The sequence below is a fragment of the Panthera uncia genome, unplaced genomic scaffold (genome assembly GCF_023721935.1).
Source record: "Panthera uncia isolate 11264 unplaced genomic scaffold, Puncia_PCG_1.0 HiC_scaffold_1614, whole genome shotgun sequence".
Classification (NCBI taxonomy): domain Eukaryota; kingdom Metazoa; phylum Chordata; class Mammalia; order Carnivora; family Felidae; genus Panthera; species Panthera uncia.
In genome coordinates, this window is record NW_026058266.1 from 21,177 (window position 1) to 45,759 (window position 24,583).

At 37.1% G+C, this 24,583-nt stretch overlaps 1 protein-coding gene across 1 annotated transcript; it reads right to left on the reverse strand.

The window, feature by feature from the left end:
- Window positions 1-1,416: 1,416 nt before the first annotated feature.
- On the reverse strand, window positions 1,417-20,669 carry LOC125917246 (protein NDNF). The gene is made up of 3 exons (XM_049623496.1): window positions 20,482-20,669; window positions 11,775-11,899; window positions 1,417-10,085 (listed from the first exon to the last, which is right to left on the reverse strand). The coding sequence occupies exons 1-3, from the start codon at window positions 20,667-20,669 to the stop codon at window positions 8,692-8,694; spliced, it is 1,707 nt and encodes a 568-aa protein (XP_049479453.1). The 3' UTR covers window positions 1,417-8,691.
- Between the last annotated feature and the right edge of the window lie 3,914 nt (window positions 20,670-24,583).

Consider the following 24,583-nt stretch of genomic DNA (forward strand, 5'->3'; position numbering starts at 1 on the left):
GATGTTTTTTAAAAAAGAATGAGATCAAGCTGACATGGAAGGTGGGCCAAAATATCAAGTTCGGTAATACAAGCCAGTTATGAAACTAGTGTATTGAGTATAATTCCATATTTGATAAAAATGAGTGATTATAATAAATATTAGTTTATGTACAGGGAAGTAAAAAGCATTGAAATGGGAACAGAATTGCTAAAAATAGTTTTCTTTGGAGACTGAAATTATAGTGAAGATTCAAGTTTCATGTTATGTGTTTTTTAATACCAAATGTTGCCTTAGCAATTAGGAGAAAATATTTTCAAAGTGGTGGGGAAGGAGGCTGAGGGGCAGAAGGGCCCTCATCCCTCCTTAGCATTGTCTAAGAAAGAGCACTACTAAGGAAGCCACATCAACTAACTTACTAGCCCCAAAGGCAACACCTGAATCTCCCTCCTTCTCCATGCAGGGCACAAAGTTTACCCCACCTGGGATTCAGGCAATAGCTATGGGGGCTTTGTAAGTGCCAAATACATAGGAAGAATTTGTATGGGAACAAAGATATAAGAAGGTGAATCAGAAAAATATTAATAGCAGGGCACCTGGATGGCTCGGTTGGTTCAGTGTCCGACTTCGGCTCAGGTCATGATCTCATGGTTCATGGGTTCAAGCCCTGCACTGGGCTCTGTGCTGACAGGTCAGAGTCTGGAGCTGCTTCGGATTCTGTGTCTCCCTCTCTCTCTGTCCTTCCTCTGCTTGCACTCTGTCTGTCTCTCTCAAAATAAATAAACATTAAAAAATTTAAACAAAAGAATGTTAATAGCAAGTACCTAATGTGAAACAAAGCAAGTCCTTTTTAAAAAAATTTTTTTAACGTTTATTTATTTTTGAGACAGAGAGAGACAGAGCATGAACGGGGGAGGGTCAGAGAGAGGGAGACACAGAATCCAAAACAGGCTTCAGGCTCTGAGCTGTCAGCACAGAGCCCGATGCGGGGCTCGAACTCACGGACCGCGAGATCATAACCTGAGCCGAAGCCGGACGTCCAACCAACTGAGCGACCCAGGCGCCCCAGTCCTTTTTAGAATGAACACTAGTCACCATCCTTTAAAAGTAAGCTTGTTCCGATGGACTTCATGGAAACCAACAAGCAAGGGATAAGAGTCATCCCTTCCAGCATTGGCTTATCTATAACCTTGGATTTGACACTGTGCTGTATCTTTTATTAGCCGTATGACGCTGGGGAAGCAACCTAATTAACCTCTCTGATCTTTGGTTTGTTTCTTCATCAGTAAAGTGTGGAAAATAGTACCTCATAAGACTGTTGTGTGAATTAATGCCATAATGCCTCAGCTCAGGGCTTTACATATAATGAAGGCCTAGTAAATATCTGCCATTAAAAAAAAAAAAAAAACTATAACAAGTATAAGGACAAAACTGAAACAAAACTAAAAACAACCACAGACAACTCTTTATATGCTAAAACACAAAGGCATTAAATAAAGGTTTATTGGCATCATATTACAGACACATATTATATCATATGTGAGCATTACAGCAAATTCTATATAATAAAATATATGTATAAGGAAACCGCCAAGCAAGGTTGTTGTGGTGTAGTATAGGACACCATTAAAATGGAAACATTCCGCCCAGTAAGAGGAATTTAGCATTACTTTGTGAATTATTTCTCGTCTGTCTCTAGCTCTCCGTATTTATCTGTGTCAAAGATAATTTGTTTACAAATGTCCAGGCCAAGCTTTAAGTGTATTTTAACTTTTCCCCATTTTTATCCATCTACTCTTACTGTATTTTATTCTGATGAAATTCTGGTTCACTAATAAGCAGCAGAGCTCACTACCACACAAGTGGAAGGAGAAAGATGCATGAATTTGGAGCCAGATGTATCCACTTTGTATTCACTTTGTGACCTTGAGCACATTATGTAATTCCTTTGTTCTTTGGGTTACTTGTCTGTTCAGTGAGACTACAATACTGTCTTCATCTCAGAGTTGTTAGGATTACATAACTGTATTTCATATGCCTGGCACTCGGCATGTGCTTAAAGGTTGTTAGTTTCCCTGCTTTTCCAAAAGGAATCTTAGAGATCATCACTTCTCATTTTACAAATGAGAAAGTTCGAGTCCACAGAAGTTAAAAAAAAAAAAAAAATCTGCACACCCGAAGTCCCATTTCTAATGCACTCTTTCCACTGCGGTCCTTTCCCCTAGAGCTTTGTTTAACTTCAACAGAGAAGAGAAAACTTGGTGGAATCAAAAAGTATTCTTTTCCTCTTTTTAATATAGGTAAGTCACCAAGAGATTTTAAAAGTGGGAGTGAGTTTTATGAAAGGTAATAAGTAGTCTAAGAACTGTCTTAAATCCTCAGAAACATTAAAAACAGAAGTTCTGTTCTTCCAAGATTTCCATAGCAGAGCATAAGTATTCTGTATGCTTTGGCTCCAAAAACTCCAGAACTGAGTATTTATCTGCACATTTCAACTCAGGCCTCCCGGAATGCTTGCCCGTGCAATTGGCAAAGGAGCTGGCTTTCAGAATGTGAAGCAGTCAAGTTTGCTCAGCACACAGCTGTATTTGAAGCACAGTGTTCTGCCATCAGTCCACGGAACTTGCACAAAACACAAGCAATTTAAATGTAAATGCTGTGCTCTTACCCTGCTTTCGATATCTTTGTCATCTATTCCCATACCTGAAGATCACCATGGATAACTCAGGGGAGGCCGTTATCATGTACATGATGAAAACAGGCAAAAATTCAGCAACCTGTAATTTAGATCTTGGACTCTTTGAGAAAGAATGGCAAGCTTTATTCAGCAGGAGGGAGATATTCAACACTGCCATTTAAAAATAGCCAGCCAGAGTCTGTTGTTTCTTTAAAAGCTGTTCTTAAGATGGCATTTTACCATAATAAAACTAATTGAATTTTACTTGGTTATTTATAAACAAATATATGTATACTTGTGCCTCTCACTTGTCTCCCTTGCCTCTTGTCTCAGGTAAAGTTCTTACTCCATCCAGAAAGAGCAGGACACAGTAAATGTGTCTAAGGCTAGTTGTGGCTGCTGTGATACACGGACACTCGGTCTTTGGAAATGGGCCGTATTTGTGACGACACCAGCTGCTCTTAGAAATTGCTCATGTAGCAAACTCTATCTGTTGTTGTTACTATTACATGGTTAAGCCAAAATCTAGTTACTTTGCCATACGGATCTGCAGATGAGCATGAAATGGGTCAGACAAACACCGAAGCCTATGCAATATTTCTGTGGCTCTTGAGGGTAAAGCTGCTTCTAAAAACTGCTGTTGTTCTGGTGGTGTGGAAAATTTTCCAGCCTGAATGGGAAAAGCAGCTATCACATTAATCTTACTTAATACCTCTCCGTTCATTTTATAGGAAGAGATGAGACTGAACAGCCTAACCTCTAATGCTGCTGTGTATTAATGTACTTTATTCTATTTATCATAAACAATTTTTCTCAGAAGGAAAACCCTTTCAGGGTTATGATTTAGGATGGACATTTGGGGTTTTGTCAAACATATCATAAAACAACTGCTTATATTATTCTGTGCTGCCTTACTTACACAAGTTAGAAGGATTATACCAAGAGCAAACTACAGACAAGAAATACATTTGCTTATTTCCAAATTATGGTAACATTAATATTGCCAAGTATTTATACAATAAGAGAGAGACCCAAAACATTGTGAAATTGCTGCTTAAAACTCAGTTTCTGATGATAGTATCGGATTCAAAACAAAGTAACACACTCATCACATCTCTTGCTGTAGGATGGCTCTTTTTTCCCAGACTGTTCTGTCTGGATCTCATCACCCACAATGAAAATTGGTCTGCTCTGACTTCTCTTTATTACACCTTTGTCTCAACTCAAATATTGTTTCAAATTCTGAAGTCTTAGGACACATCCACATCCTGGGAGGGTGCTTGATGTGTCCTTGGCTCAAAGTCTTTAAATCTACCTTTCTGACAAGTTTCAGGAAAACCTGACGCTTTGCTGAAAGTTCTCTGTAGCATAATGGGATGGTGAATTACATTCCTCCTTATTTCTGTTTCTTAATGAGTCTTTTACTAGGACTCAGTGTCCCTCCTTGTACTACTTTCCTCCCCCTCTAACACTTGTGGGGTACCTGATGTCACCATATCTTTATTAGTATCTGAATAATGACAAAATGCCAATGTAACTATGCCTAAGGCCATGCACCCCTCAATCTCAGAGCCAATTATTTTTCTGTGATGGCAATCAATAGACTTCAATTTATTTTACACTTTGAAAAAATATTTTAAAAAATCTTTGAGGGGCACTTGGGTGGCTCAGTCCATTAAGCGTCCGACTCTTGGTTTCGGCTCAGGTCATGATCTCACGGTTCATGGGTTTGAGCTCCAACTCAGACTCTGCACTGACGGCATGGAGCCTGCTTGGGATTCTTTCTCCCTCTCTCTGCCCCTACCCTGCTTGCTCTTCCTCTCTCTGCTCCTCTCTCTCTTAAAAATAAACAAATAAACTTTTAAAAAGTATCTTCAAAAGAGGTGTGAGGGTAGATATGAAAAGCCACTCTAAGCAACGTTATCTCTGAACTCTGATTACTAAATTTCTCAAAGGCTGAGAAGGAGGAATGTGAATAAACAGAAGCGAAAATCTTATCCAAATAACATGATCGACCATTCCTAGGAAGTGAGAATATCAATCAGTGGATAAAATGTTAATAGAGTGGATGGTGATCTAGATCAAATTTTCCAATACAATATTTCACATCAAACAGAATCCAAAACTTTAATAAGGTTAAGCTATAGTAGATATCTCACTGCCCTTATTCTCTCAGGCCTCTTAAGAAAGAAATTAGCTAAAACTATACTTTTCTCCACACTCCATTTTATCTCCCTGCCCTCCTCTCTCTCACTTTCCACCTTTCAAGCAACAGACAAGGCTCAAATCCCAAACCACTGCATATTTATCTGGCCAAAATTCTCTGGGGGAAAACACAACAATGAGTGTGCCCTGATGCCTCCCAGGTCCTGTGGACAACCAAGAGCAGAGGACAGCTGAAGTCTGGCAGTGGTCACTTCTCTTGGTGCTGGTGACAACCCAAAGTCATGTTCCCAGACGATTTTGTCTCCATCACACCATATCAAAGTGGGGAAGGAAGTGGTTGGAGATGCTCCAAATGACCTTGTTTTTCAAGTTAGATGCTAGTTCTTGTTTTGTTTTGCTTTGAAACCAGCCAAGGAAGAGAGACAAAGAAATATACTCTGGATGAGCCGCTGCATGCTTTCTGGAGTAAAGAAATGCTTACAATGAAATCCTAGAGTGAACATTTACTGGGAGGGCAGGAATCTGGGTTCTCATCTTAGTTGGGCTTCAATTTCCTCATCTATAAAATGAGTTAGTAGAAATAGATGATCTCTAAAAGGGGTTGGTAAAGTATTGGAGGAGATCCTGATTGGTTTGGGGTCCATCAAATCTACTGAGTTGTATATAAAACTGAGGGTGTGTGTGTGTGTGTGTGTGTGTGTGTATGTTTTCATTGAATACATCTAGACCTCTAATCTATTAAGAATCATTAAACTGATTTCAAACTGGAGAGTTCACCTAAGTGATTTTTTTTAATTGAATTCATTTCATTTGGCTTTTCAAGACACCAAAATCATGATCTTTTCAAATGTACTCTGAGTAATGAAAATAAGGAATGAATATATCCTTTCCAGCACATACCTTTTAAGCTTCACACTTAAAAATTTAAGCTAGACATTGATTACAAAATAATTTAACCAAGAAAATCATCTGCTATAATTTTTTTATAGATTCTGAATAGTTTTCGATTCAAAAAATACAGGGCTTATCATTACAATAGTTGATTAATGATCTTATAGCCTCAAGTTTGTATGTGCATGAAAACCTAAAATACTTCATGTCTCTGAAAATAACTAATTTTTTTTCTTACAAGTTTGAAGTCAGTCATAGGTTACACACATTCTTAAGAAAATCTGAAATGGCCTTTAAGAATAAGTTCCTTTGAAGTAATAAATAAGACAAAAAAATTATTTACTTTTGGAAAATGATCCACAAGTCACATTGCCCCCTCAAGAATTAGTGATTTACATTCCGGTAAATATTTTGGAATCTGGGCAATTCCACTCTCTGTTTCGACCATGGGAATTTTATTTTTATTTCTCTGGTCTTTAATTTCTTCTGCACCTGAAAAATAAAGAGAGTGACCTTGAACTAAGTGTCCTCAAAGATTCTTCCCTCCTCATTGATACTATGGCTATCCTTGGGATTCTGAAAGCCCTGTTCTCAAAACAGCTATCCTGGAGTTTAAAGAAGATAAGGTGGTGCTTTTGTATTAGCTACTTTCTAGTTCTTTGTTAATTAAGAACAATTTTTTTTCTTGTCTCCAGCTCACCTGAGTGCTGCTAAAATTCTAACACATTCGTAAATGAGATCTTTATTTTTAATAGGTTTTACCCTTTCTTTGTGACTGATAAAAGTTTCACAATGTGTATTTAATTTCCCTACAAGTTCTAAAAGGCAAATTTCACTGGGGCCATGAAAGAATTCTCAAATTTATCCAAACTATGTAGTAACCAGCATCACAGCTGGCTGAAAAGCAAAAACTTGGTTAAATTGAGTTGGCCCTGTTCCCAGGGGTTCCCAGGCATTAAGCAATATCTGAGAGTTAAGTCCATTGCCTTCAGAAGCTGCAATAACTCTTTGATCCACTGTGGCTCCATTTAGCACTTTGGTCTGTAATAACATATTAGTGAGTAATATGAGAAAGTTGGTTCTCCCTCCAAATGCACCACGTTTATAGCTTAGGATGTTAACATCTCTGGGATATTGTCAATTTTAAAGTTCTCCTTCCAGTCTGATAGGCTACCTGGTTTCGGTATGTGTTCTTTTTTTCTTTTTAAAAATTCTTTCAGGTGTCATTACTGTTTTATCTAGATGTGATCAATTTCCTTTTAATATCATAACCTAGAGGAGTGGGAGGATAGATTTTTAGTGGAAATATTTTATCCTAAGGTGATCAGAGCACCTTTCCTATTGGCCACCACTTATCTTAGCCAAAGCAATTCTGTGCTCCATAGGAATGCTACGGATGCATGCCCGCTGTATGAAAGGTGGTGCCTGCATGTAGGGGACAGTGTAGAAGTTAAGAGATTATACCTGTCCCCACTTGTATTTACAGGAGCACCTTGTAATTTAAGACTCACAGAATTCTACAAAAGACAATGTCTTATAAAGAAGGTATCTTATAATGTCTCCTTATCTGAATCTGTCACCACCTACTTTATAAATGGAAAAGGGGGGCAACGGGAGTTACTAGATTTTCTTAAGGTTATGTGGCTTTGGTGATGACAGACTTTACACTCTCTGAATCCTGAGCTAATGTTCTCATGACATCTCATGTATAGAACTGTGGAGAATGAAACCATCTAAAGCGGCTCTTTGTGCAGTCTTTGCTAAACGGTTTCTGTTATTATTTGCCTATATTTTATCTTACACCTAAATTACTTTGTAAAAATTCGTGACAAATCAAAGTATCAGACTGTTAATGTTACAAAACAGTAGCTTCTGTCGTTTCCTCATTTCTAGCTCGAGTCCTAACTGGTGGTTGCTAGATTGCTTCGGGTCGAAATTAAAATAATTATTTTGCTAATATTCAAGAAGATGGAAAATACTTGCAATGTCCCAATTTTGTATTTAAAACAGATGCTTATTTTTAAAATAAATGAAATACATTTTAGGTCATTAAGAACGATGTGTTGAACACTTACCAAGCTACAGTGTTTGGCTTATCCTATTCTTTTAAAACAAATCTATTAGAGCTCCCTCAACCCTGCTGATACCTGGCTCTGGCTCCAATTCAGTGTCAAAATACAAATTGTAGCAACTCTCTCTAATGCCACAGAAACTTTAGAGAGATGCAACATGCTTTCTTAACTGTTAAAAAAGGGTCAATTCTGGTGCCAAATTCTATAAAGACGCAGTTTTGTGAGCAGAATAGAAATTGAATACACCGTGGTAGCTGCTTGGGAAAATGAACAGTATATAATCTAATATCTTTAATTTTATGTACATGAATATAATGTATGTCAACTTTGTACATGAGATACATATAGTATTTAAACATTTTACTCAACAGATAAGAATTTACAATAGCAATATAACTGACTAGAGGGCTGTCCACTTAATATACTTAGATTAGATCTGTACTTTAACAGGAAAAGAATTTAATAGTTTACAATCATAGAAACACTGACATTTAAAATGACTTTATAAAATAATTTATATATATCCTAGCATCTATAGAGAGGAATGATTTGCATTTTGTGGATGTGTGCAATGAATGGCATTATCTTAGATTTTTAGGTAATAAAATAATTTAGAAGCAGTTCATGCAGTGGTCAAAGCAAGAGATGGCAGTTCCTTCAAGATGTCCTCTATCTTTGACATCCACGGGCAGCAGACACACACTAGGTGCCATCGGGGCACACTAGAACAAGGCTCCTCAACAGTTACTCATATAAACATCCATGTACACAAGTTGATATCCTTCCTTCCCCAGTACCAGCACCAGTCACAACTTCTCTCAGCTGTGGGAGTAGTCAGTTTATACTGAAAGTGATTTCGTGTCTCTCCTGCAGTTCTATGTAATAGTATCTCTCTCTGTGAGGTAACTAACAGAACTTCCTGGTTTTCACGACTTTACTCTGATACTTCACCGAGTGCCCCCCATGTCCTATGACATAAACATCCAGCAGGTAAGATTTTCCAGGCAGAAGTCCTTTAATTGTTTCTGTGGTCACTGCTTTCTGTAGGTTTTGACTGTGGAAATATTTACAGAGGACCTTTTCCGATTTCTTCCTTGTATCTGGTCCAAGGCATTGGTTTTGCTCTCTTTTCTTCTGGTCTTCATTGTAGTTATCATCCACTTCCTTTTTGTAGATGCAGAACTTGTTCCTCTCCTGAGTGCCCAGCCAAGCCACCGTGGCCGAAGAACAGGTGCGGAGCTTGTCGAAGGCTTTGATTCTTGTGTCTTCTGGAAGAGAGGGAAATGGCTGCTTACTCGGCCTTGTAGTCGCTAGTATTTTCAACATAGATGCTCCTTTCTTGTGTCCTTTCAGGCGAATGAGATACTTGGCTTTAGGTTTTCCTCTGAGCTGAAACTGCCGAATGCCTTCCACATTCTGCGACAGAAGAAGCTTCCCATCCCTTCTCACTTGGATCTGGATAGCGTCCAGACAAGAGTGAATGAAGAAAGTGACTTTTTGGTGTGAAGAGACTGGGGCAAACCGCAAAAACTTGGCTCCCTTCCGTTTGACAAATACGTCTGTCACTTTTCCATCTTTGAGCTCGACCGTCTTCTGTTTTGCCTCTTCCTTGGTCCTGGCGAAGGTGCCCACGTAAGCCGTACTCATGTTGCTGTTGCTGTTGGCCACGAAGACGTCAAAGTAATACTGCGTGTCGGGTTTCAGGTCTGAGATGGTGAAGATGTTCTTATTTCCTATGCAGATTTTCTGAATGTCAACCTTGGGCCTCGAGTAGACATGCCGCCCCAGTTTGGGGGAAGGCTTGGTTAGGAAGCTGCGTTCTTTACCCAAATTATCTGAAGGAAATCCAAAGTGGGCAAAGTCAAAGGGGCTGAAGTCCAGCCCGGGTTTTGGAGCCATCATAAAAGCATCATCTGCACTCAGTTTTGCTTCAACAGCACAGAGACTTTTGAAATTGTGCTCTTTGTTGATGACCACACAGTACTGAATGGGTTGTTTCAGCTGAGACGCTGTAGGGCTCGGTTTCCAGGCCAAGGTGACTGTGGTGCGTCCCAGGGACGTGACATCTACTCTTGGGTCGTAAGGTAATTCGGGGTAGGGCTGATCAGACTCTGGGGTTGTGGTGGCATAGACTTTGAAATGTGTGTCTTTCTCTGTTGAAAGAAGCTCCAACTGATACAAACCAGACGGAGAACTAGAAGATATAAAATACTCCACATCATTGCCTTTGTAGGAGAATAATTCTGTGCCTTCCTCATTAATGATCTGCTGCCTCTGTTCCTCCAGAGGCTCTGGGTCACCTAGAAGACATGAGAGAAATACAAGCTACATGTCAGGGTGTGTACTGTGGCTTGCTGACCTTAAATTGTGTTTTTAGACTCTTCTTTTTTCTCTGTTATAAAACTAATAATGTTCCCAGTAGATAATTGGGAAATAGAGAAAAAGAATAAGATAAAAAAATCATTAACTTTTGATCCTGAGACAGTCCTTTATTAATATTTTTTGATCCTGAGACAGTCTTTTACTAATATTTTCATTCATTTCCATCTATGCAATTGATTTATTTCATCTTTCTCTATAACCTAATAACATTTATTCTCATACATATATGTTCCCAGGCAAACCTTCATTTTTGAATCCAGTCTTTCTCAATGTTATTATTATATTAATATTATATCATAAAAATAATGTTGTTGGTCAATTTTTGATCATTTAAAATAGTGCTCTTATATATATGTTAAGCTTTTCTGAATTTAAATTTAGGCTTGAGGATAGACTCCAATTGGTGGAATTTTTAGGTCAAAGACTGTAAACATTTTAGAGACTAATCCCTACTGTCAATCTCCTTATCAAAAGGATTCAACCTGATTGCATTTTGATGGCCAGCCATTTCACAGATTTTGCTCTTGTATCTAGGACTGGACAATCTCTCATTAAAATATAGAATATAAAGGTCCAGTAGGAGTACCTAATTTTCAGTGTAGAGAACACATGCACAGAAATAATAGGAGGAAAATATTGAAACTAAACTAATTTTTTCTTTTTATTGTTAACCTCAGATATCACACGAATGCCAGATAAGCTGACAGGAATTGATGAAGGACTGGGTTGCCAGGGTGGGAATGAACCTTGTTCAGCTTATTACTGCAGCTTGAGTGAGGTATGTAGACTTTCATATTCCCAAACCATGAGATTAACACAATCTCGTGTGGCTCTTTATTCTCTATCTCCTCTGCTGTACTTCCCATATTTTCCTAGTTACAACGTCCTCTTATCACTGTGAGTGGAGCAGCCTGCTGGCATCCTTCGCCTGGCACCAGTCACCAAGGCTTCATCTTTAAGCTATGATGCCTTCACCCCTTAAAAGGAGATCACACCAGATTCGTATATGGACTCTTCTCATTTCCCTGTGTCTCGGTATTTGCTTTCCACCAGCTGCATTTTCTTTAAATGCCTCATGCACACCTCACGCACACCATGACTGTCTTGTCATCCTGGACTTGCACTGGTGCTAAATGCCTTCTTGCTCCTCTTTTTGGTGCCATTCTTTATTCCCCAGAGATCTTGGCTGCATATTGGAATCACAGAGGGGGGAAATTTAAACAGTCCCAATATCCAGTCCACACTCCAGGACAATTAAATCAGGACCTTTAAGGGTGGGATCCAGGCATCAATAGTTTTTAAAGCCCCCGGTACTGATTCCAATGTTTGGTAAGATTGCAAACCACAGCTAGAGAGCCTAGTCCAAACCTCTCCATTTTTCCTCACGCGTTCAGTCTCCACATCTGTCTCCCTTAGCCATTTAACTAAGATCACCATCATTTGATGCCACCTTCCATTTCCCTCATCTCCACTGCAAAGTCTCCAGCTTCTTCACATATGCATTCATGCTGTTTTTTCTTTCTTCTTACTAACAGAAGGATGTATATTTCATAAGCCTTTTAGCTATCCATTCAGAGGTCTGGGGCCAGATTCATTCTGCTGCTTACCTGAGCCTTCCCCGCTTGCCTCTTCTGGCAGCTCTTGGAGACTCAGCTTCCACTCTAAAGGTGCATCGCAGGGAGTCACTGTGACTGATAGTGGAGTATTGTCTTCTTCAACCACAAAGAAATACCTATGGGGAAGTGGACCAGTTCAGACTGAGATCATTCATTCTAAGACTTACAATCAAGAGTCACTGGAAAAATCACTGGCTGCTTTAGTTTTCATTCGTTTAACAGATCTACCCTGACCCCTTATGTAAAATATCACCTTCCTTCCCGAGAAGCTTTCTTTCACACTTCTTCATTTGCCTTCAAAGCAGCTATCACTACCTGACATATTATATTTCTTTGTTTACTTCTTTATTTTTCTATCTCTCCCAACTAGAATGAAAGCTACAAGAGGGCAAGGTTCATTGATGAAGACTGAGAGACTAAAATAATTCTTAATCAGTATTTGTTGAATGAATTGATGAATAAGCTTAGACTTTAGGCTTTTGGGGAAAAGTCCTTAATTGTTTGCAGAGTCTAAAACTTCCTCAGTGGGGGTGGGGGGGGGTCTGCCTGCCTCATTGGCTTCTTGTCTTCTATGCTCAAACCACGTGGGATCCCCTAGTTTTCCAGGATCCACCCTATCTTAGAACTTCTGGGATGTTTCTCGTATGCCTGAAATACACCCCTTTGCCCTTACACATAAGTGTCACAATATGCCTTTTCTGACTCCTCATTCTGGATCAGGTTCTCTTATATACTCTCAGAGTGTCCTCCTGTACTTTTCAGTTGGGGCACTTATTGAAATTTGTGACTGTATATTTGTATTATTTGATTGTCAATTTCCCCACACAGGCCCATTTAAGGTTCATTTGCCATGCCATTGTATTCCCAGAATTTAGCACTGATGGCTGCACGTAGTAGGTACCTGTTAAATATTTTTGAATGAATGAATTACTAAATTGATGAACAGAACCCAAGAAACCTAGCACTAACCCTATTGTTCCAGACCCAGGATACTTACACCTAGAGTCTATTCTGTCGAAAGATACAGAATCTGAATGGCATTAGAAGTACTTCGTCCCCCCTCAAATATGAATTAAAAGAAGGAAGGTGGGGGTAGGGCAGTGGGAGGACAAATAAAGTGAAGACTCTATAAAAGCAAAAACAACCTATTCACGAAATAGTAAAGCCAGATGTCATCCTGAAAAAACAACCAGATGACTGAAGTATTTACTGTGTGGAAAGTTATATGTACCATAAGCATCCTTCAAGACATATGTCAGGTGGCTGAGTTTTCAATTCAGTCTACTTTTTGGAGAGTAGAATTTTCTTCCTTTGGCCAGGTTGCATGGCATGTGTTAACACTATACACACAACTGAACTCATCTATATTACAAAGAAATAGATAAAACAAAACAATTTGGCATCACGTAAGTGAAAAAATGTTCAAAACGACTACATTTTGATTTTTGTGAGGGTAGCAGCACTAGCTGTGGAAGCAGAAATCAATGTCAGTTCATCCACTACCTTCTGTTCTCACTTCAAACAAGAAAGTAGCTTATTTCCCAAAGAAACTGTCTTAGTAACTTAAATACGGGCCATAGGCAACCAATGACAAAACAATTCTTGCATTCCACAAGGTACTCATTATACACATAAAACAGCAGGGAGTCCCTCTAACTCAACATTTTCATATGGAAGTACTTATGATTTGGGATAAAAGATAATCTGAATAAACTTTAACAATTTGAGAAACATTTGTTGGCTACCATGCGCAGAGCACTTGTGGAAGAGAACAGCAATCAGGGAAAACAGGGCATGATCTTTGTGCTCCAACTATTTACTGGCTGGTGAGGGAGACAGAAATGTAATGAATAACTAAGAAAACATGGTCCCAAATTATAATGCCAAAACTGAGGGATAAACACTCCATGAACCATTTAGCCTTTGGAATTTATGTGTAAACCTAAGAATAATTAATGAAAAAAGCTATCCACTGCTGCTAAATTATATCTGGAATTTCATCTTTAGTTGTAATATCAACAATGTCTATGAATGCCTCCCATTGCATATTTGACACCTAGAAATGATGTTTCTATTGTTTCTGCACCTCTCCACTTAGTGTAAGATAACATTTCATCCAAATATCAAAGCCCCCAATCTTTATTTGTGGGGGGTGGAAGGGGAAAGACAAGAAATAATAAACAAATATATATTGGAGAGTAGAATTTTCTTCCTCTGGCCAGGCTGCATGGCATGTGTTAACAATATACACTATATATATATATATATATATATATATATAGTCATTTTTAAAGTTAAAATATTTATAACCATTGTATGAACCCAATCTGTTGATGGAGTAAAGGTAAATGAACAGTGATAGTTTTTACTATAGTTTGGTTTAATATTTTAAGAATGTAATCATATTGTTCAAAGAAATATTATCCTTATAATAATATCCTTATATTTATTGAGATATAATTAAAATGCAATATATTAATTTTGGATGTACATAATAATGATTTGATACATGTATGTATTGTGAAATGACCATCACAGTAAGTCTACTTTATCCCTTTAACCATGTGAAGTTACATAACATGCAATACAATATTATTGACTGTAGTCACTATGCTGTACATTACAACCCTTTGGGTTTTTTGGCTACATACCTAGAAGTAGAATTGCTGGATGATATGATAGTTCTATTTACAGATTTTTGAGGAACCTATATACTATTTTCCATAGTGGCTGCACCAATTTATAGTCCCACCAAAAGTGCACAAGGATTCCCTTTTCTCCACATCCATGCCAGTATTTGTTATTTCTTGTCTTTTTGACAATAGTCATTCTGAGAGGTGTAAGGAGATATCTCATTATGGTTTTGACTTGCATTTCCCTGATGATGAATGATGTTGAGCATCTTTCCCTGTACCTGTTGGCCATATGTATGCCTTCTTTGGAAAATGTCTATTCATATCCTTTGCCCATATTTTAATTAGGTTGGTTGTGTTTTTGTTGTTAAGTTGTATACACTCTTTATATATTTTGGATTTTAACCCCTTATTAGATACATGATTTGCAAATATCTTCTCCCATTCAGTAGGTTGCCTTTTTATTTTGTTAATGATTTCCTTCACTGTGCAGAAGCTTTTTAGTGTGATGTAGTCTCACTTGCTTATTTTTGCTTTTGTTGCCCTAGCAGATCCAGGGAGAGGGGAGGAAACATTGCTACGACTAATATCAAGGAGCTTACTCTTACTACCTATGTTTTCTTTCAGGAGTTTAGTAATCCAGTTTCACTCTTTAGCATGTGGCTGTCCAGTTTTCCCAACAACGTTTACTAAACAACTGTCCTTTTTCCATTGTATATTCTTGGAAAATTGTATATTATTGGTAAATTAATTGACCATAAGTTCATGCTTTATTTCTGGGCCATCTATTCTGTTCTATCGATCTATGTATCAGTTTTTATGCCAATACCATACCGTCTTGATTACTATACCTTGGAGTATAGTAATATAGTTTGAAATCAGGAAACATAATACCTCCAGCTTTGTTCTTCTTTCTCAAGATTGGTTTGGTTTTCAGGATCTTTTTGGTTCCATACAAATTTTAGAATTATTTGTTCTACTTTTGTTAAAAATGCCATTGGAGTTTTGATAGGGATTGCATTGAATCTATAAATTGCCTTGGGTAGCATGGACATTTTGACAATATTAATTCTTCGAATTCATGAAAACAGAATATCTTCCTATTTATGTCTTCTTCAATTTCTTTCATCAATGTCAGTTTTCAGTGTACAGGTCTTTTACTTTCTTGGTTAAATTTTTTCCTAGGCATTTTAACCTTTTTGATGCAATTGTAAATGGGATTATTTTATTATTTTCTCTTTCTGGTAGTTCATTTTCAGTGTATAAAAACAGAACAGATTTTTGTATATTGATTTTGTATCCTGAAACCTTAATGAATTTATTTATTAGTTTCAACAGTTTTTTTGGTGGAATCTTCAGGGTTTTCTATATATAAAAAATCGTACCTGCAAACAGTGACAGTTTTATTTCTTCCTTTCCAATTTGGACACCTTTTATATTGTTTTCTTCTTAATTGCTTGGGCTAGGACTCCCAATACTGTGTTACACATAAGTGGCAAAAGTTGGCATCCTTGTCTTGTCTTTGATCTTAGAGGACAAACTTTCATCTTTTTACCATTGAGTATGATGTTAGCTATGGGCTTGTTATATGTGGCTTTTATTATGTTGAGGTACATTCCCTCTATACCTGTTTTGTGGAGAGTTTTTATCATAAATAGATGTTGAATTTTATCAAATGCTTTTTCTGCATCTATTGAGATGATTTTTATCCTTCATTTGGTTAATGTGGTATCACACTGATTGATTCATAGATGTTGAATCATCCTTGCATCCCTGGAATAAATCCCACTTGATCATGGTGTATGATATGTTTAATGTATTGTTAAATTTCGTTTCTTAATATTTTGTTGAGGGTTTTTGCATCTGTTTATTAGGGATATTGGCCTATAATTTTCTTTTATGTGTGTGTTGTCTTTATCTGGTTTCAGTATCATAGTAGTGTTGGACTCATAAGATGAATTTGGAACTGTTCCATCCTCTTCAATTTTTGAAATATTTTGAAAAGGATAAGTATTAGATCTTCTTTGAATGTTTGGTAGAATTCACCAATGAAGCTCTCTGGTCCTGGACTTCTATTTGTTGAGATGCTTTTGACTACTGATTCAATCTCCTTGTTAGTAATTCATCTATTCAGATTTTCTATTTCCTTATGATTCGGTCTTAAAGATTGTATGTTTTGGGGGATTTATCCAATTTTCCTAGATTGTCCAAATTATTGGCATATAATTGTTCACAGTAGTCTCATAGTAGGTCCTTTGTATTTCTTTGTTATCAAGTGTAACTTACTCTTTTTCATTTCTGATTTTATTTATTTGAGTCCACTCATTTTATCTTAGTGAGTGAAACTAAATAAAGGTTTATCAATTTTGTTTATCTTTTCAAAGAATAACTCTTAGTTTCCTTGGTCTTTTCTATTGTCTCTTTAGTCTCTATTTCATTTGTTTCCACTCTGGTGTTTATTATTTTCTTCCTTCTTCTAACTTTGGGCTTCATTTGTTCCTATTTTTCTAGTTCCTTTAGGTGTAAAATTAGACTATTTGAGATTTTTCTGATTTCTTGAGGTAGGCTGTATTGCTATGAACTTCCCTCTTATAACTGCTTTTGCTGCATCCCATAAATTTTGGTATGTTACACTTCCATTTTCATTTGTCACAAGGTATTTTTTGTTTTTTTTTCTGTTGACCTATTGGTTGTTCAGTCACATGTTTTGAAATCTCCACGTATTTGTGATTTTTTCCAGTTTTCTTTTTGTGGATTGATTTCTGGTTTCATACAATTATAGTGTAAAAATATGTTTGATATAATTTCAATCTTCTTAAATTTACTGAGACTTTTTTTGTGGCCTAACATATAATGTATCCTGTGTACTTGAGAAGAATGTGTATTCTGCTGCTTATAGATGGAATGTTTTATACATACCCAGTATATCTATCTGGTCTATTGTGTCATTTATGGCCAATGTTTCCATATTGATTTTCTGTCTGGATGATGCATCCATTGATTAATATAGGGTACTAACTTTCCCTACTATAATTGTATTGTTGTCAGTTTCTCCCTTTGGTCTGTTATTTGTTTATATGTTTAGGTACTCCTATCTCTATTGATGGTATAAATATTTACAAATGCTAAATCTTTATGCTGGATTGAACCCTGTATGTAATGCCCATCTTTGTCTTTCATTACAGTTTTTTGTTTTAAAGTTTATTTTGTCTGATATAAGCAATATCTACCCCAGCTTTCTTTTGGTTTATATTTGTATGGAATTTCTTTTTCCATGCCTTTATTTTCACTCTGTGTGTGTCCTCATATCTAAAATGAATCTCCTGTAAGGAGCATACAATATTTTAAAAAATCCATTCAGGCACTCTATTGTCTTTTGATTAGAGAACTTAGTCCATTTATGTTTAAATTTAGTCCTTGTATGTTTAAAGTAATTATAAGTAGGTGTGTATTTACTGCCACTTTGTTAATTGTTTTCTGGCTGTTTTGCTCCTTTTGTCCTTTCTTCCTCCCTTGCTTTCTTCTCTTGTGGTTTGATGACTTGCTTTAGTGTTTAGATTCAATTTTCGTTATCTTTTTTGTAATCTTGTTTTTTCTTTTGTGGTCATCATAAGATTTACAAATACCTATGTATATATATACACCAGTCTATTTTAAGTTGATAACAAGTTAAGTATGAATACATTCTGAGACTACATTTTTTACTCCCCAGTCCCCCAATTTATGCTTTTAATGTCACATTTTACATCATTTTATTGTGTGTGTACCTTAAGTAATTGCTGTAGTTTTAGCTATTTTTTACTTCTTTTGTCTTTTAGTCTTCATGTGAGGTTTCTAAGTGATTACTTCACTATATTTACCTTCACTAGGGAGACTTTTACTTTCATATGTTTTCTTAATACTAGTTAGTGCCTTTTCTTTCCATCTTAAAGAAGTCCCTTGAACATTTCTTATAAGGCTGGTTGAGTGGTAGTGAACTCCTTTAGTTTTTGCTTGTCTGGAAAACTCTTTATCTCTCTTCTTTTCTGAATGATAATCTTCCTGGTCTTGGAAGTTTTTGGCTTTCAGCACTTTGAATATATCATGCGCTCCCTTCTGGCCTGCAATGTTTCTACTAAAAAAATCTGCCATTATCTTATGGGTATTCCCCTATTTGCAACAAGTTTTTCTCTTGATTTTAACATTGTCTATTTGTCTTTGACTTTTGACATTTTAAGGTAACATATCTTGGTGTGGATCTCTTCAGGTCCATCTTATTTTGAACTCTCTGGATTTTCTGGACATGGATGTGTGTTTTTCTTCTAGGTTAGGGTAGTTTATAGCCATTATTTTTTCAAATAAGTTTTATGTTCCTTTCTCTCTTCTCTTTCTGGGACCTCTATTATGCAAATGTTGTTCTACTTAATGTCCTACAGGTTCCTTAAACTGTCTTTACTTTTTAAAATTCTTTTTTCTTTTTACTGCTCTTTTGGGTGAGTTCCACTGCCCTATCTTCTGGGTTACTGATTCTTTCTTCTGCTTTATGTAGTCTGTTACTGACCCCTCTAGTGTGTTTTTCAGTTAGGTTATTGAGTTTTTAAGATCTAGGACTTGTGTTTGGTACTTTCTTATATTTTCTATCTCTTTGTTGAAATTTTCTGTGTTCACCTATTCTATTCCCAAGATTGGTGAGTGTCTTTATGACCACTACTTTGAACCCTTTTTCAGGTAAATAACTTATCTCTGTTTCATTAAGATTCCCCCCACCCCTGCAGTTTCATCTTGTTCTTTCATTTGCAACATATTCCTCTGTCCCCCCCCCCCATTTGCTCGACTGTGTTGGTTTCTATGCATTAGGTGAAAGAGCTGTCTCTCTCAGTTTTGAAGGATTGGCCACAGGGAGACTGGGGGTGTGTCAGTCTTAGTCTATGCAGTGCCCTGGTGGTGGTAACCTGCTAATGACAGTCTCTCTGATTGTTTCAGTCCCATGGCACTCAGAAATGTAACCATCCTGGTCAGGAATTCAAGGGGCCATCCCCTTTGTGGCCCGTGCACACCTGCTGGCTTTAGTCAGGGTGTGGTGCAGTGCCAGGCTGGGGCATGCCTGCCTGCCAGGTTTAGCAGGATGGAGCCATGGGAGGGCACAAATGTGGGCTAAGTGGTACTAGCAAGGTAGAAGGAGAGTGCAAAAATAGTACCTGCCAGCACCTCCATGCCTGGAAAGAGTTCTAAGAGACCCCTTTCCCTCTAGAAGACTTTGAGATTAGCTAATGAATCTCCTTTGCACGTGGTCCAGGAACTTTTCAACTTACTGTGCTTTCACTGTGTCTTAGGGTGAGTAAATTTGTGCATATGCCCTTTAAGAGTGGAGTCTTAGTTTCTTAAAGCCTTTTGGGTCTCCTAGAAATAAGCCCTCTTGGTTTTCAAAGCCAGGTGTTTTGGCTTGTCTCTCTGGTGCATGCAGATCCCAAGGTTGGGGTGCCTGATATGGGGCTCAAACCCCTTGCTCCTCAGGAATATGCTATATATTTGTCAGAGCCTTCCTCTTTGTGAGTTACCACACTAGGGGTGGGGTTTTTGGCAAGACCATTTCTCTGCTTCTCTTACCCATCTCTAAGCAGCCTTTTTATCCTTTGTGTGAAGGAACTCTTCAGCTAGTTTTCAGGTCTTCTTCAGAGAGAACTGTTCTACATGCAGCTATAGATTTGTTGTGTCAAAGGGAGAAAGTGAGTTCAGGGTCTTCCTATGCCCCTTTTCTGAACCTTATTTTAGATTAATTTCATCATAATCCTACAGAGTCCTTCTTAAAATTTTCCTGCTATCCTAAAGATAAGAAAATAATCATTCCAAAATGTAAGAACTACAAAGATTTTCCTCTCTATCCCCAGAGAGATCACAATCAGTAAGGATCAAACAGACTCTACTTAATGATTAGAAGTTGCACTGTCATTTTCTTTTCTTAGAGAAAATAGGCAATGTTATTCAGAGGTTGATTGCAAGTTATCTAATCTAAGTCTAAAAAGTTACTTTCTTTTTTAGTATCATTTATGAGCTTATTGATAAAGAGAGTACTGCAGGGAGAATACCTTTTAGGTGTGTCTCTAAAGAGATAACTGCTAATTTCAGCTCCATCTGGAATTACTGATGAATCATGAAAAAATGCTTTGTCCCGGATCTGCATCTGAAAAAGTTCCTCATCTCGAGTGGGTAACTTCTGAGTCCTTGAGCTGAGTGGTAGTAGCAACCACAGCAGACACCAATGGAGAGGCACCATCCTGGGGCAAAAGAAATGATTGCTTACATTAGTTCTGTGGATAGACACTTGGGCACATTGCAAATGTTCTAAAGGGTTAAGAATATTTTAGTTTTGACAGACAGAGCTATATTATGCATTTCGGATATAACTTTCCTGTTGTTGTTTTTTTTCCCCATACTATTTAATAGAGTTGATAACAAATTCACTAGGATTTATAAAAGATTTTGAAATAAAAGGACTCTTGATGCATTAACTTCCCTGGGTATTCAGAGAGAAAATCCCCACTTCAATATGGGCAGAAAAGCCAATGTGGTTATTGCAGAAATGTGTATACAAATGTCTCAATGACTGAACTATAACATAAATCATAGAGACTCACTGAGAGCCAGAAAATTACCATTGCACAATTATTTTTATTCTTTCTTGAAATTTGACTAAGATTATACATGTATAGTATTATTCTGATTCCCAAGATCAGATTTTCATAAATCAGAGATTTTTAGAGATGATAAAGTTTAATTTTCTCATAGGTTAAGCAATTTGGACAAAATAAAGGTTGTTATTTGCTGATGTCTAACTATCATTCATTACTAGACTCTTCAACAAAACATTAAAAAAAACAAAACAAACAAACAAACAAAAAAACCTTTTACTGTAATAGAAATGGGCGTGGATTACCACTCTCAGGTTAAATGAGACCACTGAAAAGTTGTATCGTTGGTCATTTGTCTTAACCTCCCATAGAGTTATGTATTTACTACTCCAACAGAATATTTTCATGGAGTTACATTTTGGCATTCAAACTGTCTTTTATCAAAGATCCTCTAGGTAATTATGGATCACTCTCTACTGCACATTGCTATAGGAACATTGTCAAGGACACTATCTTCTACACGTCTCAGTGTCCCTAACAGGAAGTCTAAGGTAGGCAAGTTCTTTTCATGTCAAGTGCTGGTGAAAGCTTTGCTTCTGCTGAGGATTTGGTGCCTTTCTCTCTCACAGAAAGAACTCTGTAAGGAGTTGTTCTCCTTTATCTCTTTGACAACATACATCAGGGAATTCAAGCATTAGGGAAAGACAGTGTTTTTACACATAAGTGCTTCAAATAGTGAGAAAGTCGAATGGAAATATTTGCAATAATTTGAAATGAAATGAACACCAGTTTTATTATAAAGAGTCATTCCTATAGCTACGAGATCACCTCTACTTAAACCATCCTTTGACTTTAACTTTATCTTCCTTGGAGTGCTATCAAAAATAGATTCATACAACCAAAAATTTTTTTTTGAAGGGAATAAACTTTTCTTTTCTATGAGAATGTGAGAAGAAACTTTTTCACAGTGAGCTTACCCAAAAAGCAAATTTAATAACTTCCTTTTTCTTTTTCTTTTTTTTAATATTTATTTATTTTTGAGACAGGGAGAGACAGAGCATGAACAGGGGAGGGTCAGAGAGAGGGAGACAGAATCTGAAGCAGGCTCCAGGCTCTGAGCTGTCAGCACAGAGCCCGATGTGGGACTAGAACTCACGGACCGCGAGATCATGACCTGAGCTGAAGTCGGCCGCTTAACCGACTGAGCCACCCAGGCGCTCCTTAACTTCCTTTTTCAAAAACATTTTTTTTTTTGCCATTTGTTCTGCAGTTTTCCATATAAGACAGCTGCAGTAATTGAGAATTACTATGTGAAAAAAAGGCGCCAAATTCGCTAACTGCATTATTGCATTTAGCCCTCGCAATAATCTGTGAAGTAGGTACTATTCTTATATAAAAATAAATCTCCTTTTACATAATCAGAGAAGGGATAGAAATCCAGGTGGAGATGACTGTAGAGCCCAAAGGTTTCTCCTCTGTAATATTTTCAACAAAGGCGTAACAGTTTCTTACAAGGGCTCTTATTTTTCATCCTTATTTCTCGATTGTTTTGTAATTGAATGAAAACTTGACTGAGAGCTAAGAAATTTGACTTTTTGGTTTCAGCACTAATTAGATGTGTAATCTAAGGCAATTCACTTAAGCACTCCAGATGGACCTCAATTTTCTGAAGGGTTTGGATGATGATCTCTAAACTTTGAAAACGAATGGTGATTCTGAGACTGAATACTCAACTCCTCTTCCCAACTAGATAGCAGTTTAGAAGTAAGGCCAGGCCTTCTTAAGTTTTATTAAGTAATCTGAACCTCAGATATCTGAATGATTGTCAGGATGAGATCCAAGGGCAGTTGGGGATGTGAAGCAGGAGCTCACATTAGTTACTAATAGCAGATGAAGCTTATAACTACAAAAGATGGCTAGATATATCAAAATCAAAACTCAGTGAACCTATTTGAAACAAGCATGGACATAGTTGGCTAACCTAAATGGGACCTCTACTCACAACCTTTAATTCCTCCCCTCTGATGCCCTTCCTCCTGTGGCTAAAAGAAATGCAAAATCTGATATGCTAGAATTTGCTTTGCTGCCCCTGTTAAGAAATAATTATTATTTCAGCACAATATGTCCTGTTTACTCTGTAGCAGTGTCCCTGAAACTTTGCCCCCTGAGAGCAGAAGCAGCTAGATAATAAGATTTGTCTCTTTAGAAATGGTTAGAATTTGGCTTTCTATACTTATTAGGAACTTAGAGCCAACATGCCATGGCAGCACTTGAACATGAGATACTCAGGTGTGTTTGCTCTAGACCCACTCTAATGCACAGCTTTACCTCATTAGGCTCTATGTTTGCCCATGAAGTTGTCAATTGTACAGTACCACCATAACCGAGCAGAAGAGGCTGCCCAGTGCCCCAGGATATTTGGGATATTTAAGTCAGCTCCAGAGTCATACAAGTCACTAATTATCACCGGTGGGAATTTTTCCAGTATCCTCAGCCATCCATTGGCAGAACTTTCTCTTTATTGAATCAGCTAATGATAAGAAATGAATTTTGAGTTAAAAATAACAATATTAACAAAGTTTGTTTTGAACATGCTGTACTCTTCCAAATGCTATATATATATATATATATATATATATATATATATATATATATATATTATCTCATGTAATGCTACATCAACCCTATGACACAGGCACTATTATTTCTCTCATTTCAAAAATGATCTAACTGAAGCTTGGACAGGTAAGATCACATAGTGATACAATATGATGTAAAAAATACAAACTATTTACCATATGTAAGTTTAAAAATATGAAAAGTAGGATTATTGTATATTCTCCACATCAGCTACTTTTTAATTTATAAATAAACAAATAACAGTGAACAACTTAAGATGACAGGATTCTACAAAGTAAGTGGTGAGAGATGATTCTCCATGGGTCTCTGTGATTGGTTTTGCATGTCTTGGAAGCAGAAGAATTGACTGCTTTTGTGCCAGATTATCTTTTCAAGGATGTTTGTGTAATGAAAAGCCTTGGAAGATAAAGCTTCTGGAGCAGGCATGATCACTATATCAGGGAAGATCTGAGTTCCCCAAGCTCAGGGCTTCTCTCTTGTAAAAAAAAAAAAAACCCTATTTGGGGGCTAGTGCTATCTGGCCCTCTTTTCATCCTGTGGAAATTGGAAGTCAGTGAGCCAGGGGGAGAAAATGATAATACTGTGGATTCTGCTATTGCTCTGAGTTGCTCTGAGTATTGCTTTTGTCTCCAACCCAGTAGTCTGATGCCATCTAGTATCAATGAAACTATGTATAACAGGTTAACTTGTTAACTTACAAGTAGAGTAAAATCTTAGATTCTTCATTCATATTTTTGACACTACATTTTTCTTACTGAATTATTTTAGTGGATCACTACTAGCTCAGGTAGATGTTTTTATTTGGATTACCACCAACAGAGAGTAGACTCAACTCTCTCCCTCTCTCTCTCTCTCTCTCTCTCTATATATATATATATATGTATATATATATATATATATATATATATATATATATAAA